This window comes from Xiphophorus couchianus, chromosome 13 (genome assembly GCF_001444195.1).
Source record: "Xiphophorus couchianus chromosome 13, X_couchianus-1.0, whole genome shotgun sequence".
Classification (NCBI taxonomy): Eukaryota; Metazoa; Chordata; class Actinopteri; order Cyprinodontiformes; family Poeciliidae; genus Xiphophorus; species Xiphophorus couchianus.
Window position 1 is genome coordinate 29,260,487 of NC_040240.1, and position 20,408 is coordinate 29,280,894.

Consider the following 20,408-nt stretch of genomic DNA (forward strand, 5'->3'; position numbering starts at 1 on the left):
AGCAACGGAGAAGAGCTTGAAGATGAGCGCGCTCAAAGCGCGGACACGAGGAGGATACTTCAAAATAAAAGCAAATGGGAAAAAAGTGAATTGTTCTGATGGATGACAGAATATTATTATAAAGTTTTTCCAGTAACTCAAATAAAAAGAAGCTTGTTTAATCTACAAATTCTATGCAAACATAACTATATATTACATAACTATTTATTTCTGTTCATTTTAATTATTATATTGTAGCTACATGGAAACAAATTTCATATTTCAATCTAAAATATAAAATTTTAGCAAATTATTAGTTTTAGTCTGAATAGCATGATCATGTTCTTAACAGTATGTATTAAATATTTGGTCGGGGTTCATTGCGGGTTTTAGATTCCCTTAATAGAATACTGTGAGGGTTTAGATCAGGCCAGATGGCTGGACCCTTCATTGGTTGCATAGTTCTCGGTGTGAGAACAGCCATGGCCGGAACGGACGGGGCTGCGCGTCATTTTTCCTCTGTCCCCTGCACTTTTTTCAACCGTTACACCTGTTTGATTCAATGCTGTGTGGTAAGTTTTTCCGAGCCGTGTTTAAATGCACCATGAGCGAGCACGTGCAATACTGGGAATTTTTGCTATTGATTAAATATCAAGTAATTACAGAGCTAGTGTCGCAGATACAAATACCGATATTATTGTTTATTTAATGTCATTATCACTGGATAATTTGGTGATTCCACTTCAGTTGGTTGATTATGATCATGATGAAATACAGATAAATGATTTCAGGCAAACCACACATGTTTTTACTAAAACAATGGGGAAAAACTAGAGTAGAATAGAAATAACATAATTCCTTTAGTATAATACTACACATAGTTGTTTAGGATAGCTCAGTCTGTACCTGTAATCTGCAAATTCCTGGGGGTGCACATCACTAACGACCTCACCTGGACTGTGAACACCACGTCTCTGGTCAAGAGGGCACAAAAACGTTTGTACTTCCTGCGGAGGATGAGAAGAGCACACCTGCCCCCGCCCATCCTCAAGACGTTCTACAGAAGCACCATAGAGAGCATTCTGACCAGCTGCCTCTCTGTGTGGTGTGGAGGCTGCAGCGCCTCCGACTGGAAGAACGTGAGGAGAGTGGTGCGGACAGCAGAGAGGATCATCGGGGCCTCGCTTCCCTCCATTCAGGACATTTCATCCCAGCGCTGCGTGTCCCGAGGCCGAAACATCATCAGTGACCCCTCACACCCCCACCATGGACTGTTCTCCCTGCTGCCCTCTGGAAAGAGGTTCTGCAGCATCCGGTGCAGGTCCACCAGGTTCTGAAACAGCTTTTTCCCACTTGCCATCAGACTCCTGAACTCTTAACTGGACTGCACTTAAAATCTGGTCTCCACTTCATACCTTGCACATGTACATAGCTAAGTAACTTCCATTTTACTGTCAGTCCTGCACTTTATATTTTATATTCATATTTATATTCATATTTTATACTGTATTTTATTTTATTCTGGAGTAACCTCACAACATTGGAACCTCAAAACATTGTCCTGAGCCGTATGCAACGAAATTTGGTTCTGTATTCACCCTGTGCATGCAAAATGACAATAAAGTCAGTCTAATATAACCTAAACAGGAATCCTATTGTTTCTTTCATAGTTAATTCCAAAGGGTTATTATATTCAGCCAAATTCATATTTTCTTCCATCCATCCATCCATCCATTTTCTATCATCCTTGTCCTTAGAGCGGTCAGGAGGTGCTGGTGTCCATCTCCAGCTACGTTCCGGGCGAGAGGCGGGGTCACCCTGGACAGGTCGCCAGTCTGTCGCAGGGCAACACAGAAACAGCAGGGCACACAACCATACACACACATACACACACTGACACTTAGGGAGAATTTAGAGAGACCAATTAACCTGATAGTCATGTTTTGGGACTGTGGGAGGAAGCTGGAGAACCCGGAGAGAACCCAGCATGCACAGGGAGAACATGCAAACTGCAGAAAGACGCCGGGGCGGGAATCGAACCCAGGACCTTCTTGCTGCAAGGCAACAGTGCTACAAATTCATATTTAAAATTTGAGAAATGTACATAACTGCACTCAAGTCATTCTAATTTAATCCGGCGACCGGCCCGTACTTTTTAAAGTAACGGTTGTGTGCTTAAATGTTTTTTGGTTTTGTTTTTTTATCAGTTAAATCAAATCACTTTTTATCCGTATATAGCCAAATTATATAACTATGAAATTCGATTTTATTTAATTTCAAGAAGTACTCATCGAATGCAAAGACAGTTATGTATTAATATTTTTGAGTTTGTTAATGGGTTTAGCAATACATTCTGCTCCACCTCTTCCTTTGGGGATATACGATCCTGACATGACCCAAAATGAAAAAGGGGTTTGACACTCCGGCCCTAGAGACAGACAAGCCATACATGTCCCAAATCCCAGCTTATTCACCAACCAGGTTCATCGCTTCTTTCAGGAAGATAACAGCTTCTTCAGTTAAAGATATATCTTTTAAAGGTGTTCACGCCACCTGCTGTTAGACCATGGTTGCTGCTGTCCCTCATCATGCCGCCGCACATACAGTATCTTCTGTGGCTTGATGTTAAACGTGTCCACGACGTGTTAAACGTAAAGCCAACAGTGGCCTAACATGGAAAGGGCTCTAAAGTGATTTAGTTCTAAGTGGACAGATTTCACGCAGTTACATACATAAGGCATGCCTATTTAGGACATTTTTCTTAATATAATTTACATTGTTTTGAAATATGGACACAAACCAATGCTAATCGCGCTTTAACTGTTTGAGAAGGAAATTTGTTGACAAGCTCCGTGAATAAGAGCGGAGCGGTACTAATGAGGTCACGAGTGGGTTTCTGATAGAAGTAACGCCCAGAACAACCAACTCTTGAACTGAGATTTGTATGAATTTAACCGAACACTACCGGAAATGAACGAGTAACAAAATAAAACCAACAGTGAGCCGCAGCGCAGTCTGACGTTCACGCGCCTTTATTTTGAAAGAAACCGACAGATTTATGTCTCCTATTTTACAGCAACTTGACGTCGCCGTTTTTCTTTGAGTTTCTTCCTGAACTTTTTTAGCTCATACAGTTGTAGACCGAACGGAGAAATAAACCATAATGGGAGCTTGTTTGGCTGTTGGTTCTCTTGCCAGCTGCGTGAGTACCAACTCTGCTTCCTTCGTAGAATATAATATGGGTTCTCTCGTTACTATTGATCAATTAGCAAAGTTTTTTTGTTTTTTTGCGTTGTTCGACCAGAGACGCCTGTCTGGATAGCAACACCGCTTCAAGTGAAACTACGCCCCAAAAAGACAAAAATATTTAGCGTACGAGATTTTTATTGTTTTTTTTTTAGCACAATTGCTCTAAACAAGTGGCTACGTAGTTCAGCCTGTGTTTAAATTTTTGTCTTCAAGCTGTATAATTTATCAACTCTCGTTACGTTTAATACAGCAAAATTACGTTAAAGTATAATTTTTAAATATTTGACTCATTGTTCGGTTTTCGGAACAGTGGCCCTCTGTGGCGGACCTTATAACTTTATTGACTGTCAACAGAACACTTTTTTAGAAACAGCGAGTTAAACGGTTGCAGCGTCATTTCCGTGTTTTGTTTGGCACATGACGTCACTGTTTTTGTTTGTACCAAACAGGAATGGACGAAATTTCTATCAATGCTAAAGTTTCTTCTGTGACTCAACATCGAGGTCAAATGTGAAAAGCCTTGCTTGAAGAACACGTGTTCTGCCCAGAACTCTTCATGTTTCAGAGTTTTAGCGAAACCTGGTTCAAGTTCTGTAGAAAAAAGAAAAACTCCTTTTTAGCACCTTTTGCTATCCAAATATTAATCGGTTAATTGAAAGCTAAAAATAGTGTATTGATGCTGAATCCAGCAGAAAGGGCTGAGCTTTTCACATGTTGATGTTAGAAGTATTTTCTTAGCTACAGGATCCATCTTTTGCTACAAATGACCAAGCTTTCACTAACATTCTTGAATTTTGGGGAACAGGTTTTTCTAAGTGTTTGGTTGGTTTGACAGTGCAGTGTGAAGAAGAGCAGCAGCAGCTAAAAATGGAAAGAGATGTTGCAACTCTTAAACCCAATCGAACTAGTCTACCGGACTATCAAGTGTGAAACTTGATAGCTGCTGTGATCACCCCTTAAATTTCTTTTAAGATCACAAGATATAAAGGGCATTATAATCAAAATCTATTAATATTATAATAATTATTATTAAATCTACTAGTGTGAGGTGATGCGCGCTGATGGTGTACAGAGGATGGATGATCTCGGTGTATTTCTCGTGACTCGTGCTGGACCTCCCTTGTGACCCGGTTTGCAGTGCTCTGCTGAGGAGGATTGATTGTTTTTGTCCTAACCTGATTAAAACTTGTGAAGTAGCTCTTTGGTTCTGGTCTCCTGTGGGTTCCAGGAGCAAACATTTTTGCTCCCCCCATGCCTGACCAACACATGCATCCCACCCTACACACTCTTCTACCTCCAGTCCTAATATCCCCACTCCATTCCTCCTCCAGGCGTCCTGCTTGTGCGGCTCGGCCTCCTGCCTCTTGTCGTCATGCTGTCCTTCCACATACAACTCCACCATCAGCCGGCTGGCCTTCTCCTTCCTGCTGCTGCTGGGAACTCTGGTGTCTGGCATTATGATTCTTCCGGGCATGGAGGAACATCTGAACAAGGTACTTGACAGGAAATAAAATCTGATTGGACAACAGGGATGTGTTACAGTAGATGAAGACGAGCAACGTTGTTAACCCGGGCCCGTGTTTTTGTGGGTGTTCTGTGACACCCCAGATTCCAGGTTTCTGTAGTGGAACCATCATCTCGGGTGTGAACTGTGACATCTTTGTGGGCTACAAGTCTGTGTACCGCATGTGCTTCGCCATGGCCTGCTTCTTCTTCCTGTTCTCCATCATCATGATCCGAGTGCGCAGCAGCAAGGACCCCCGAGCGAGCATCCAAAACGGGTTGGTACAGCAGAGAGGCGCCACACTGACATCTGATGGTCAAATGTGTGCATTGCAGATTTTTTTGTGAACTGGCTTTTTTCCCCATAGTCACCTTTCTAAAAATAATGGTCTAATTCATTATTTACCAAAAGTGATCTTTTTTCCAAAATCACCTTCTGAGAATTAGTTAGGCCATTGTTTTAGAAAGGTAAAGACATTTTGTTTTGTTGCCACCTCAAGCTGACATGGGTGTACGTGTGATGGATGAACCATTGTGTTTTTTGTGCCTCCATATTCTGAAAGTATCATCTTAATCTTGCTTTGTGCTTCTCCACAACTTGACCCTTGACCTGTTTGCTGTCTTCAGGAAGCTGTTTGTTCTCTGATATTTTCTTCTAAACCTCTGAAGCTGAGACGAAATTACACACAGCAGATATTTGATTAGAGATTTGGGAAGGCTTTGTTCCATCAGATTTTATTTAAAGGTGTCAGTAAAAGCTGCTGAGTACAAACGTTTGCTGAACTTCAAACCAGTTCTCAGTAAATAAAGTTGAAGAGAAAATTAAAAATGTATGTGCTGTAGAAAAAGACAGATATAAATAGTTGGAGCAAATGAAATGTGAGAATGTTTCTAATCAAGACTGTAACCAAGTCTGTCACAATAATCAATCAATTATTTGTGTGATAAATTGAAATGAGCTTCCATTCTGATGATTAATATTTTTTTGAAGGACGATTTTGTTGAACCAGACATTATAAACCATTTTATTCATGGTTTATGTGTGGTTTTCTTATTTCGGGTGTATTTATTGTTTTTGGTTGTTGTGTGTTTTTTATTTTGTATATTTAAAATGTCTTCCGGTTCCAGTGTGGAGGGTTCGCCATGTTGATAAAGTGTTCTCAAACACTCCATCAGTGTTTGAGAAGGTGAACTTGTGTTATCATGTCTTTATCATGATGGCTTGTCTGTCTCTAGTCAATGACAATATTACAGTTTATCGCAATCATTTTTGATTGCGCTAAACATATTTTAGCCAGCAAAATGTGTTATTGTGACAGGCCTAACGGTGGCCTTTGACCCTTTCTAGGTTCTGGTTCTTCAAGTTTCTGGCCTTGGTTGGTCTGACTGTGGGAGCGTTCTACATTCCTGATGGCACCTTTAACACTGGTACGTTGCCTGTTGTATACAGCAAACAAGCATCTGCGTGACGTCACAAGTGTCACTTAGCTGCCTCCTCTGTGTTGTCAGTGTGGTACTACTTTGGCGTGGTGGGCTCCTTCATCTTCATCATCATCCAGCTCATCCTGCTGGTCGACTTTGCTCATTCCTGGAACCAGTCGTGGCTAGAGAAGGCCGAGAACGGAAACACAAAGTGCTGGTTTGCAGGTAGAAAGCTCTCCCGTGTCGACGTGTCGTAGGGCCGACCAGCGGAGCCGCTCTCTGACTCCGTGACTGTCGTTCCTTCTCCAGCCCTGCTGTCGTTCACCTTCGCCTTTTACGCCCTGGCCTTTACCGCCGTCGTCCTCTTCTATGTGTTTTACACCCAACCTGCCGACTGCACTGAGCACAAGGTCTTCATCAGCCTCAACTTCCTCTTCTGCATCGCTGTGTCCATTGTGGCCATTCTGCCCAAAGTTCAGGTAACGTTGCACTGCAAAAACACTGAATCTGATCAAGTTTTTTTTTTTTTTGTTGGTCTAGTTTCTAGAGCGAGTTTCTTGGTACACTTGAAATGAGACAAAACTAACTGTAGAAGCTTGTTGTAAGCCAGTAATTTCTTAATATTGATTAAAAGCAGGTACTCATTCCACTGCATAGATGGGTTTTAGCACAGTTAGAATTTAAAGTACAAATAACACGCCAATGTATCTTCTTTTTTGTAGAGTGTTCTCTCTATGCCAGTGGATTTTTTGTTTGCTTTTTTATGATCTGTTATTCACCAATTAGCATACAAAACAAACATTACAGAGTAGCAAACAGAGGTATTAATCTATAGCAAATATTAAGCAAAAAGAGCAAACAAAGATAATATCCAAAACAAAAGAACAACAAAGGCGTGTGAAAGAAAAAAAAAATTAATGGAGACATTTAAGACACAGAACATAACCAAGTGGTGACAACAAAAATGGAATTGTTTAACATGTGGGTTAGGATAATTATTTCTTATCTTGGCAGTTATTTTTTCTTCTTTTTTCTTTTTATATTATGTGTTATGACTTTTGTCAGAGTATTGAAACTGTGAAGCATGTTGTCTTAAACTGTTGTAAAGACTTGGATGAAAGGAAACATTTGCTGGACCAAATGGCAACTCAAGTATCACACATTGTTTCTATGTAGTATTGGATTGGCAATCCAGTGTTTGTGGAGGCAAATATTAGGTGTCTTTTCTGTAGATTTAAGAAGTCATAGGATGTGGAACTTTTAGGTGGCACTAATACACCTTTATGTACGTAAGCTGCCTTTAAAGTTCACATGAGACGAATAAGGAAATACAGAAAACATTAAGGTGATTGGCCAGAGTTGCAGTAAAGTGTTGATGACTGGAGAAACTTGCAAAATATATGAATGATGATTGAATTTGTGTTAGTAGTTGCGATCACACCTTTTTAGGGAGACTGATTGGAGTGTCTCCAGTGGGCTCGGCCCTGTTAAAGCGCCTCTCTGCTCCATTTGCTCACAGGAGGCTCAGCCCACCTCAGGCCTCCTCCAGGCTTCCATTATCTCCCTTTACACCATGTACCTCACCTGGTCAGCCATGACCAACAACCCCAGTAAGTCCCAGCAGACGTCATTCTGCTTTGTTTCACAAGTAGAGTAAAAACAGTCAGTAATCCTTATGCATTCTCCTCACCGTAGACAAGCAATGTAACCCCAGCCTGTTGAGTTTGGTCCAGTCCAAGCCTACTGCGTCACCTGTGGACCCCTCTCCCACACCTGCTCCAGGCAACGTGCAGTGGTGGGACGCGCAGAGCATTGTGGGACTCCTCATCTTCTTGTTCTGCACAATCTATGCCAGGTACTCTATTGTTATTGCCTTTGTTTCTTGTAATTTTGGTGTTTGTGGTATACGGATAATGAGAACTCTAAATTTAGTGTCTTAGAAAACTAGAATACTGTGAAAAATATAATTTATAAAAACTGCCGTCATACCCTAACTAGCTAATTAACTCCAAACACCTGCAAGGGTTTTGTGAGCCTTTAAGGGTTTTGTGAGCCTTTAAGGGTTTTGTGAGCCTTTAAGGGTTTTGTGAGCGCGCTCTCATTCTGGGTGAGTCGACTGCAGAGTCTCAGACAGTTCCAGGGCTCCTCGCCCTGCGCTGCAGTGTGTTGCTGTTGGACCGGCTGCCTTCTCTCTCCCCGCAGCATCCGCTCCTCCAACAACTCCCAGGTGAACAAGCTGATGCAGACGGAGGAGGGCCAGGGTCTGACTGCCGACCAGGACGTCTCAGCCGGGGAGGACGGAGTCCACCGGGCCGTGGACAACGAAGAGGAAGGAGTCACGTACAGCTACTCCTTCTTCCACGTCAGCCTCTTCCTGGCCTCTCTCTACATCATGATGACCCTCACCAACTGGTATCAGTAAGTATCCCACCCATAACCCAGACTCCTGAACTCCCCGCTGCTGAGCTGATTGCCCTGTGAATCCCCAGACCCGGCACCGACAACAAGACCATGCAGACGGCCATGCCGGCCGTGTGGGTGAAGATCAGCTCCAGCTGGATTGGATTGGCCCTCTACTTGTGGACCCTGGTGGCTCCTGTGGCGCTTCCTGGCCGAGACTTCAGCTAGAAATCTCAGCGCGCTGCACGTACCGCTGTGTTTCCTCCAACTGTCCATATATTGACGTTACTGTGTGTGTGTAGTTATGGGATGTTGAATTTAGAAGTTTGAGCTTTAATCACATTCCAGTTTTCTGTTCAGGTCTTTCCCTGTTAGTCATAGTTACTGAGAGCTTTACATGCTGAAGAAATCAGGACAGATCCCTCTAGTTCACTGGGGTCCAGACTTTTTTTTTTTTTCCCTGGGGGCCAAAACTGGCATTCCACAAAATGTGTAAAATTAAAAATGCAAAAATTAGTTGGTGATTTTCAGCTTTACCTACTCAACAAAACATTTGTATCAAGTCTATGTATTACTATAAATATTAAACACAAACTGTTGCCTTTATTAAAAGAAAAAACATTTTCAAATTTTGAGTCAGCTGTTTTCTATTATGTCGGTCAAATTTTGATCACTCTTGACTTGTGGTCAGGGGCCAAACAAAATCATTTAAAGGGCCATAAATGGGCCCCTAGGACACACTTTGGCCCCTGCTCTAATTAGTGTGTTTTGAGAAATAATAATGTTTCTAAACACATCTGCTGGGTTTGTTGTCCCCAGTCGCAACAGAAGTACCTTATTGTTGGTTTCTGCCTTTGTATTGTTCAATTACTATGTTACAGCAGAGTGAAGATCAGATGTTGTCCTCCAGGTGACGCTGTTGTCCTTTTGAGTTAATGTGTTGGCTTACTAAGATTTCCTCATCTTTCTGTTTTTAACCCTGGTTTCTCACAAAGCCACCATGTCAGGCTAGTCAGGATTCCTATAAGTCCTGCTTCACTTTCTTCATTGATCACATGATTCTCCTGGTGAAACACTGACAAACAACGTGCAATCACAAGCTTTAGCTGCTTCCTCAAGCATATTTCCTCCAGGTTTAGTTATGCTGCTGAGGAAACCTAATTTCTTTCTAAGGCTCTGCAGAGCCGCACTGATGCTCCAACGTCTCATCCAGAGGGACAATCTTTGACTTGTGTTTATTGCTTTAAACAGATTTCTGAACTAAACAACCAAATTTAAGCTCTGCACACAAGGCTCTTTTTTGTATTAAATCTGCCAAAGATATTTTCTTAGAACAGTTTAATAAAAATATTAGTTCATGTAATAACACAAATGAATATCAGGTTGTATTATTCCTGCTGGTTAAATCTGAGACTGGTTTACTGTCTGTCTTTTTATGGCTTTTATTAAACTACTTTCAAACAACGCCTCAGCTGTCCCCTTGGTTTCAATCTTCGTTGCTTGAATCAAACTGGCTCGTTTTATTTTCAACAGCCTATTTGTTTCCTGTAAACACATAGGCTTGCTGTAAATTAAATGAATTTGCAGAGCCTAAGTATTCATTCCCGGACATTTTATTTGAATTATTTTATTGATTTTTTTTACAAATCAATCATGATTAAAAAAATTTGCAAAACTGATTTCTAAAAAGTGCAAATGCAAATGTATAATTGTATACTCCCTCTAAAGAGGATATGTGTAATGTAAACGTGTTCTTTTTTTTATATTTACATATTTGTTAAAGCTGTCACAATATCGACAATAGTACATGAGACATCATTTGTGAAAACAGTCCAGATCTTCCACCTCCTCTCTGTGGTCCTACTGCTATCTGCAGAAATGCGCCATGTCAGAAACAACCAATTAGAACCAGGAGGAGGGTCTTACTGCTGTCAGTCAAGCTTGTATACTCATTGTGCTAAAGGCAGAGAAGCAACTTGCCTTTAGAGGAAGACTGCTTATATGTAATCGGTGGTCATGCTAACTAGCTTTAGCATTGATTATGGTGTCCGACTGCCCAAGGCAGCTGCATCTACTATGCAGATGCTTCCCACAATTGGTGAGCGGAATAACAACCAAAGGTGTTTCTACTAAACACTGACTGCAATGGGGTGAATATTAGTGCAATTATGTATATAATGTTAAATATGAAAGGTCTGTACTTGTATAGTGCTTTATCTTCTCCAGCCCATCGGCCTTTTCTTGTACACCGTGACAACATTTTGTTCTCTTCCCACCTACTCCTGTGACAAGTTTAAAAATGAGCCCCACACAGCAGTCTAATGAATACCACTGGGGCCAGCTATTTTAAAGAAGTGCATCCCCCACTTGGCTGCTGCAGCGTGTATTTTCTCCACCTGGGTTGCCTGGCGCTCGGAGTCCTCCAGGATGCTGGGTGGGCGCGGTCGACAGATGATCCTCTTGGGAAAGAGATGAATATATGAAATCACAAAACGGCAGAGGAGAGTCTCCCCCAGTGGAGCCTGATTCTATAACTGGCTTATGCAACTGATCAGAGCCTCATCTGGCTTATGTAACAACATGAGGTTGGCCTGCTGCTCACAGCTGGGCTGGGGGGCTTCCAGTCTTATTGGACTCCACAGCAAAGTGGGACAGTGTGGGGAGGAACGTATAAATGTTGCAATAATTCCCAGTGCATCCTCTATAGTGCCTGATAGTGAGGAAAGGCCTTCTGGAGGAGATATGGTGGAGCCTTCAGTTACCCTCACAGAGGAGCAGGTAAACACTGAGCTAAGCTCCCAGGACGGAGGACCAGGCTGACATGGAGTTTTTAACTGAAGTAGACCGCTGGGCCCTCTACCACAGGTACACAAACACATACATGGTGGAATAAAGAGTGGCTAGACAGTGTTGGGAATCAAAATTGGTCTATATAATTATTCATAATTTATTGTTAATGTAATTATTATTAAAGTTAAAGTTTCTCTGCTTGAATCTGGGCTCCAGTATCTCTGGAATCATGAGTCAAACTTGTCAGTCCCTCGTGAAGGAATAAATTCAAAACCACCGGAGAGGAGAAATCACTTCAAACAGATCGGAGGATTACAGCGAATAGAAACTGGAAACCACTCACCGGCAATTTAAAGACAAAACTTATCAAGGAAAATTGCATTATGTAAAGTGAATGATGAAGGATTGTTGATATTATGCAATTCACTGATTGTTCGTTGACCTGAACTTGTGTAGAAGTTTGGGAGATTGCCTGTGAATTGTGTACAAATTATGTTTTTCTTTTGAAAAAAAAAAACTGTTGGAATTATAAGCGGAAAACGCTACAAAGCCCCAACAAATCCTTTGTTCTTCAATTTTAAAATAATGAAGTTACATGACTTATTCTGCAAGCAGGGTGCACCCTGGGCAGGCCGCCAGTCCATCACAGTGCAACCATATCTGGAATGAATTAATCTCACACATCAGTACTTGGTCCTTATCTACTACAGAAGTAATGCTTGATGTTCCCAATGCTACTGTAGGTTGTTCCCCTCCGAAATGACACACCAGGGCCACGCCCTTATCTGGTATTCAGCCAAGGTCGTAGGTTTGGTTTAAGTTTTGGTGGAACCTTACAACTTACTCACCAACTCACCAGCATTTAAAATGAATACTACCACTGCGTAGTATATTGAAATATTAAACTAATCAATGTAGATTTTTGTTTATTTATTTTGTTTTTGTTAAAAAATACATATGTTTTTTTTTTTTTATTTATATGGCAAAAATTGGTCGGGACTATTTTATATCCCTTGAATATTGGTCGTGACATGTCACGACCGTCCATACCCAAACCTACGCCCATGTATTCAGCACACATGGTGTCAAAACCCAACGTTGCTCACTGTAGGTGATGGGCCAGCAGAGGGGGCTTCTTGTACCTTCCTGGCCAACAGTGGCTCAGGAGGTAGAGGTTTGTCCTGTAACCGGTGGACTACCAGTTCAAACCCCCGCTTTGTCCATCTCACTCACTTTGGTGTTATGTCTTTAGGCAAAACATTTGACCCGCTTTGCCTCTATTGGTCAGAAGGCCCTGTGGTGCAGACTGAGTGGTAGCCCCATATTCCTGTCAGTCTGGTATGTAAGACTCGGTGCAAGTGGAGGGTGTTTCTCGTTTCTTTGGAGTTAGCCCAGATCAGACCCGGGAGCCAAGGGTCTACAACCATGTGCTTTACAGTGAGCTCCACTGTTTACAGTGAGCAGGGGTCCAGGGCTCTCCCCTGTCTGTCTGCTCCAGGGGAGGTTTGCCTCTTTATGTCTTCTGCCATGTGGTGCCAAGATTCATCTACAAGTTAAAATGCTGCCAAGGATGGCACACTTCTTTTTTTTTTTTTTTACACAGGACCAAATGAAATGCTGGAAGTTCAGGGGAGATCAGGCTTTTGTCAGCTTCCAAATTATGAAACAATTTGCCAGTACAAATTATAAATCTGCATAGGCTCCACCTTTTCTCCTTGGATTTTCAACCATGTATTAGTTGTTCCTTTTCTGATTTTGTTCATGTCTCTGTCATACTTACTTGTTTACACTACTTGTATTTTGCTTCTGCTTTTAATAATTTTCTTTTAGATTAATAATAAAAAAAAACTTCTAAAAAGTCATGTTGGTGGATTTTTTTTTAAAGCACTTTGGTCAGTGTCTGATGTTTTTAAAGTGGTTTATAAATAAAGCTGATATGACTAATAAATGAAATCATCATTTGGAAAGTACACTTAGTATTACACTACCTTTGTCTGATTTTAAAATGTACCAACGTTACAGAATTGATAGGCAAAAAATAAAATAAATAAAATCAAACAAAAACAACAATAAGAAAAAAAAAAGAATATAAGCCCTGGAATGTTTGATATACATTTAACAGGACCTTTGGCAAAATTGTTGCATCAGCTTTCAAAGACTTTCTGTCCTGGTGATACCTGCAGTAGTGAAGCAAGGACGAATCAATAGTGCTTTACACTATGAAAAGTAAAATTTCAGTAAAACACAGAGTTTTTTGTTTTGGCTTTGAAGACTTTGAATTTAAAACAAAAATAGACGTTTACTTAGTTTTTAAGTCCTTAAAGCGTTAATAAGATTTGCCTTCGGGGTTTTACTTTGAAATTCCTTTGAACCACTTCCGGCCTTGTCCCAGTTCACGTCGCGCGGCTTGACGGATCCTGAGAAGCCGTGAAAGAGCCGCAGAGAAGTGAACTTCAGCATCCAGCAGGTAAGCCACATTAGGCTGTAGACTGAGGGCTCAGCCGGCCATGGCTTCAAACGCTTCATTTACTGCGTCGCCTACATACCTGAAATATTCTATAGGCTACATTTTGACAGCTGAGCATGGTTTCCATCATCTTGTTTCAAACGGGGGGAAATAAAAGGCAGCTAAGCGGTTGTTGCAGGAGGAGGCTGACAGGAATGGTTGGGAGCTTCTCTGTTTCCTTTGGTTTTAACTGCGTTGTTTTGACCCGAACTGGACCGGAACTGGACCGTTCACCCCCAGAAAACTGATTTCATTCATTGTCTGCTGAGGCTGAGGAGAAGAGGCGGCGGCGAGCTGCGGCAAGTCGAGCACAGACAGACCGGAAGTTGGAGCTGCTGCGCTTCAAAACAAACGCTTTTGTATTTTTTATTTTATCTTATTTACATTGAATGAATAAGGCGCGCGCAGCATTGAGTCTTGGCTTTACACATTCTTTTGCTTAAAAAATAGCTGGGAAGCTGACGGAAACACGAACATGGTAGCAAGCTTTCTTCAGTCATGGAGTCTTATTTTGAAAGCTAATTTTCTTTGGCTTGTAAATTCTTCTGACTTGACGGTGAAATGGCTCAGCGCAGTTCAGGCGGTGGTAATATGCTCTTTTAATTTAGATCGCAATTACATACGCTGCTGTGTGTTGAAAACGCGTATTTTAAGGATTTTGAAATCAATAAGAGTAGCTGTAGTCATAAAAAAAATAATTGTAAAAAATGAGGTTGTAGGACAGGTGTGTCATCGGTCACGGCTGCGGTTATTGGCCGCTGGTAGTCCGCCTTACGCGGCGTTGCTGTTGGCGACAGGAGCTCTCTGCGCATCGCCTGGAGCAAACAAGCCTCCATTCAAAAAAAAAAAAAAAAATCTGCAAAGTTCCTATTTAATAAAACGCCTCTAAGTGCGCATGCCCGAGGAGAGCATGCTCGGAGATGCTTTCATACCCTATTCTATTTTTATACATTTGTTTTTCTACTCTCTTCTGTTGCTCGTGTGTTTGGAGGTGACGTCCCTAACGGTTCGCAGACTCACATATGTGAGATTTGCTGGAGAAAAAACCTCAGACCGAACCCAGCGCTGTCGTTGTGCCTTCCCACTGCTGCTCCCCGGTTCTGCACATCAGGAATCCAACATGACATCATGCATGAGAAACAGTCCCGCTCTGGGATCAAATCGCCGATAACATTACATAATAACTGCTCAGCTTAAAATGCTGCACTTATTTGGATGTTAGTGTGAGGAGCAAGTGGATAAGCCTTCACTGGGTCTGATTATTTTGGCAACATTATATGGGATTCCATTAGTGCCAGAAATATATCTATTTAAGATTTTTTTGTAGCAGTCTTATGTAATGTAACACCTTTGTGTCCATTTGAACGACTGACATCTATGTATAAGTAAGGTGCATATGATATGTTAAGTGATATGTTATGCAAACCTTTCATAGCTATACAACTGGAAAATGTTTTTTTGTTTCTTTATAAACAAGTCGGATTAATTCAAAATGCCAAACACCATGGGATATTTATTTATGTAACAATAGTGTATAAGAAATATTCCAGGCAAAATGGTGAACACTGGGATGAAATAAAAACAGAGAAAATATTAGCTTTTCTTTATAAAAAATGTGTCATATGAAAAAGAGACAAAATCCAGAAAAAAAAGAAGTTATAATTTGTGACTAACTTTATTGAGCTACTTAATATAATTACAAAAACACATTTTGATTATTTTTGTTCAACTAAGAATATAGGAAAAGAAAAGAAAAGTTTTATAAATATATATTAGGTCTGGGACGTTTTTTCTTTAGCGTACAAACGTCCCGAGCCGGAACCTCTGCTGCAGGTTTCTGGTGCACCTGTAAATCAAACGGACAAGTCTGCATTCAAAGCGATGAATGACAAAGCTGTTTCTCTTAGCCCACTGGGGTCTAACTTTTTCTTTAAAAAAAATGCTAAAATGAGTTAGACTATCAGCAAATCTCTTCAAACCAAAAATAGCATCTCAGTGCTAAACATGTAGCAGCAGCACATGTCCCTATCACTGTCAGCTTCCACAGTCCACATTTCTAAAGATGGATTTTTTCAAGGGAGGTACAAGACTGATCAGGAGTTCCTGAAACACTAGAAAACTGAGTGGCTATGAAAGTATTTTGCACCAATCTACGTTTGCATATCTCTTTTTTGCATATGCACTTAGACATGTTACATTACATAAAGGCTCTACACACATCTTACATAAACACTTAAATGTATTTTTGGCACTAATGGAATCCTATAACATTGAAGGCATTTTTTGTATTCTAAGGGATATAAGATGTAATGGTACAAGGGTGGTGCAAGAAAATAATTTAGTGGACAGGTAAATCCTTGTGCTGCTGGATTAGAGGGCAGCTGAGGACACCTGGATTCTAAAATGGATGGAGAGAAAAAAGAAACATTTTTAATCATAAGCAGATATACTGAAAGTAGGGGGGAAAGCCAGCAGTAAGAGGTCATTGATGTCAGTGTCTGTCTTAAAGTGGTATACACTACAGATGGTCCAGATGTAAACACAGAGGAGCCATGCATGCACCGCTCAAGCTCACAGGTGATAACTGAAATGAAATGTCTTTTTTATACCATTTAAATATTTTTGACTGTTTTATCATGTACATATACAGTATGTATATATATATATATATATATATATATATATATATATAATTATTATTGGCATTAGTAGTAGTATTAATGTACGTTTGTGCACACATTTTTTTGTAATTTGAAAAGGGGGAAACCCTGTCACATCAGTTAGTGTTGATAATAATTGATTAGACTTTTGTTTGGCGGACGTCCGCTTTGCGGAGGACGTGGGGACATTCTACGATTGAAGAACGTCCCACCATGTTGGGGACAAAACGGAAACTGCTACTGCACCTGTTATGCAACAAGTTGTTGCTTGGTAACCAATGAGTGAGTCAACAACCTAGCTTCGTTGGCCATGAGAGCTTGAGCAGCTAGCTAAGCCAGGTCGTTGGTCGATAAGTTCACTTGCTAACATTCAGTGAAATGATCAAACTTCTACCAGACGTATTTTCTATTGATATTGATCAGGTGTCGATCGCGATAGCTACTGTTATTGTTTTATTGCCCAGCCCAATAAGCGCGTATCCTCTGCTGTTCCCACTTCACAAGGCTTCATCAGTGTTCAGAATTCCTTGATGTTTTAGTGACGTATAATGACCGTATTGTTACGCTCAATGGCAGTTGCTTCATGTCGGAGGGTTTCTTGATACAGGACATGAGTCAGGACTGAAAAAACCCCAGTCTGAGCACCGGCCTCACCCAGCAACACACACACACGCACGCACACACACACACACACACACACACACACACACACACACACACACACACACACACACACACACACACACACACACACACACACACACACACACAGTGGTGGGATGGTAAAGATTTCTGCTGCCTGCAGAGTCTCTGAGTGTGTCTTGAAACCTGCTGAATTATGAAATGCTACTGTCTGAGTTTTTCCAATGTCTCTATCAAAGGTCCCTTTGAGCTGAGCGGAGTGCAGCAGAGCCGGAGAGGACAACATTGGTATTCAGGGGCCTCGGTCTTATGGTGTAGCCATTGGGAGTCTCATCCAGGCCTGGCATGATAACAAATTTTGTTGGACAATAAATTGTCCCAAAAATGATTGCGATAAATGATAATATTAGTATTCTCAGACCATTTTCAATTAATGGAATAATAGAAGTATGTCTGCTAAAGACAAATAATTATAATGTCATTTTTGAAGAACATTTAACACAGGAACTGGAAAACATTTGAAACATACAATACAAACAAAACCGATGTTTGTCATTTTTAAAAAATAAGATATCACTTTTGGTCCTATTAAAAAAAACTGGGCCGATATTAACAATCGATATTTATTTCCATCTTGTTGCCGTTTGTTTCTGGAGGCCATTATCTGCTGTTTGATGTAACAGTGATAGTGAAGCAGCAAAGGATTGTGGGGAGTTTAACTGAAACAGAGTGGTGAAGTCAGCGATGGGGTCATTTATGCTTAAAATTGGTATCACGTCAATAATGATAATAACAATGTTGAGCCAAATTTTTATGCTGGTGCATCACTAGTACATGTAATTTCTTGGTTTTTTAGTTTTAATAAATGAGCAAAACACTCAAAACAATGTTTCTACATTGTCATAATATAGTATTTATGTTGAATTTTGATTACTGAGATTAGTTTATATTAATTTTAAAAAAAGTTGGAACTTAAAAAAGTAAAGCTCTGTGAATACTTTCTGGATCTCCTGTACATGTGGATAAACACACATGTACTTTTCCAGTGATTATTGTGCAGATCATGATGTCATTTTGCAATACTCCAAGTTTCCCCGTGTGCTTTTAGAAGCGTTACCTTGATCGGGTGATGCTCCTTTAGCTTCTGCATCATAACTGGAAAATCTTTATTTCCAAGTGCAGAAGTCACGGGTTGGAGTGACATTTTCTGCTCCATACAGCTGGAGAAGAGTCCGCTTTCTCACTAAAATTCCACTAAAATGAATTTAAACCAAAGGAATGGCGCAGTGGAATATCGTAGCAGGTTTGGAACTGCACCGTTTTAAAACCTCGGTGTACTCTGATGCCTCGGCCAGAGGTGAACACATCAAATCTACATCCAGAAACAATGAAAGAGACGCTCGGTGCTGTGGCGGAGACTGCTGAGCTAGCGTTTGGCTTATGAGAGAGGAATAAATCTGCTTCTGATATACTCTGGGGTTAAACAAATCCCTTGTCGTGGATCACACATTTATCATTTAAGAACGCAGGATTAAAGACGTAGCGTAAACAACGAGCACCGAGGTGTGTGAGGATCTCCAGGGCAAACACAGCTGTGTGTGTGTAGCTGGAGGGTGGAGGTGACCCTGGTCTTCCCTGGCTTCTGACACACCAGCTCACCAGTGTGCAAACAGATTCCCTCCTCACCAGCAGCCAGCCCTACACAAAAAACCCACTCCCTTCATTGTTAGCGAAAGGACACACTCTTTTACATCTGAGTGTGTTGGCTGCATATTTCTTCGCCGGTGATTTTTGGAAGCTTAGTGGAAAGAAAGCTTGCACCTGTGCACTGTTCTCCCTCCGATGTTGTATCTACAGGGACGGCGTGTGTGTGGAGGGAAGCGTGTGTCGCTCCCTTGGCTGAGCAGCATCCTCTGCTAGAAGGAGGAGGAGGAAGAGGATGCCATCAGTGACCCCGGAGGCGAGCGTATGGACTCAGCTTGGGTTGCTCCGCGAGGTGGAAGGGGCCTCTGCTTTGCGGGGCCCCTGCAGAGAGAGCAGCCTGTTAGGCAGAAGGTCCATCAGCTGCAGCGCTCATTCACAAATCACCTCGTGAACTCATGAAGAGAAGCCACGACACGAAGCCGCATTCATGCCTGGAGTCAGACGGCCGTTCTGCAAACATCACAGCTTTCATTCAGGAACGTAGCTAACGATTATTTTACTAATCAATTATTCTGAGGATAAAAACATTATTCAGACGATTAATCAATCTAGTCAGATTTTTAAAAATGGGATTTTCTGATTGTTTTTTTATTATTTAGCCACTTAGGTCTTTTCATACAATCTTAGAAATACATTAAAATATACAAATAAACATTTATTTAAATTAGAAAATTAACATTTTATTGCCCTACATGCGGTAACAGCATTCCCTTAGTAAACGCTTGATCATTTGTAACAAAGGAGGACTCTGCAGCTAAAAAACATTTCTAACAGCAACATGTGAGAAGCTCAGGCCTTTCTGTTGGACTGAACATCAATACACTGAAGGACTGATCTGCTGATTATTTTATGGATTAACTGATTAACAATTGGATAACTAAATATGTTCTACCAAAGGTTTCTCGTGTGGCAAATTTTTAGCATTACCTGGTTGAAATTCTGTTTAAAAAGATCCTATTAAACAGTTTTTGTTTAATAGGACAAAAAGTCTTTTTTTATTTCTTTACATTGTGTGTAGTTTTGGCTTAATTACCTCTTTCAGCAAATGGCCGTTTCTGAGCCTGTGTACTGCAGTTAACGATTAATCGATTACTAAATCAGTTGGCAATTTAAAAAAAACCCATCAATTTGTCACAATTAATCCCAGTCATTGTTTACTGTCCTCTGGGCCAGTTTCACACACATCTTTTCACACAGTAACATTTGAACTGTTACAGATTTCCAAGTGCTTTGGATTTGATGAACTCTAATAAAAAAAACAAAAGTTTGGAAAAGAAGGTGTTGGACTGGGCCAGAGGAAGTCCAGACCACAAGGTGGTTTTAGAAAGATGTGCAGCATTGGATTTCTGCAAAAATCTCTCTCTCTTGTTTGAGCCAGGCGAGTCGATCCAGATAAAAAATGACTTTGGATTCCCCGGCTGCACAGGCAGGCAGAACAGGACAGAACTGGAGCTGCTTTTTTTGATGCTATTATCTTGAGTTTGTTGGGCGTCGTCTCCATGTTTACCCCGCCGTCCTTAAAGCTTGGGAGGATTCCAGAGCGCAGGAAGCAG

General features: G+C 41.0%; 1 protein-coding gene across 1 annotated transcript; it reads left to right on the forward strand.

Moving 5' to 3' along the window:
- Window positions 1-3,035: 3,035 nt before the first annotated feature.
- LOC114156314 (serine incorporator 1-like) lies at window positions 3,036-10,019 on the forward strand. Its single transcript, XM_028036679.1, has 10 exons — window positions 3,036-3,181; window positions 4,560-4,721; window positions 4,837-5,009; window positions 6,080-6,159; window positions 6,241-6,378; window positions 6,463-6,632; window positions 7,673-7,763; window positions 7,849-8,008; window positions 8,356-8,571; window positions 8,643-10,019. The coding sequence occupies exons 1-10, from the start codon at window positions 3,143-3,145 to the stop codon at window positions 8,779-8,781; spliced, it is 1,368 nt and encodes a 455-aa protein (XP_027892480.1). The 5' UTR covers window positions 3,036-3,142; the 3' UTR covers window positions 8,782-10,019.
- The last annotated feature ends 10,389 nt before the right edge of the window (window positions 10,020-20,408 follow it).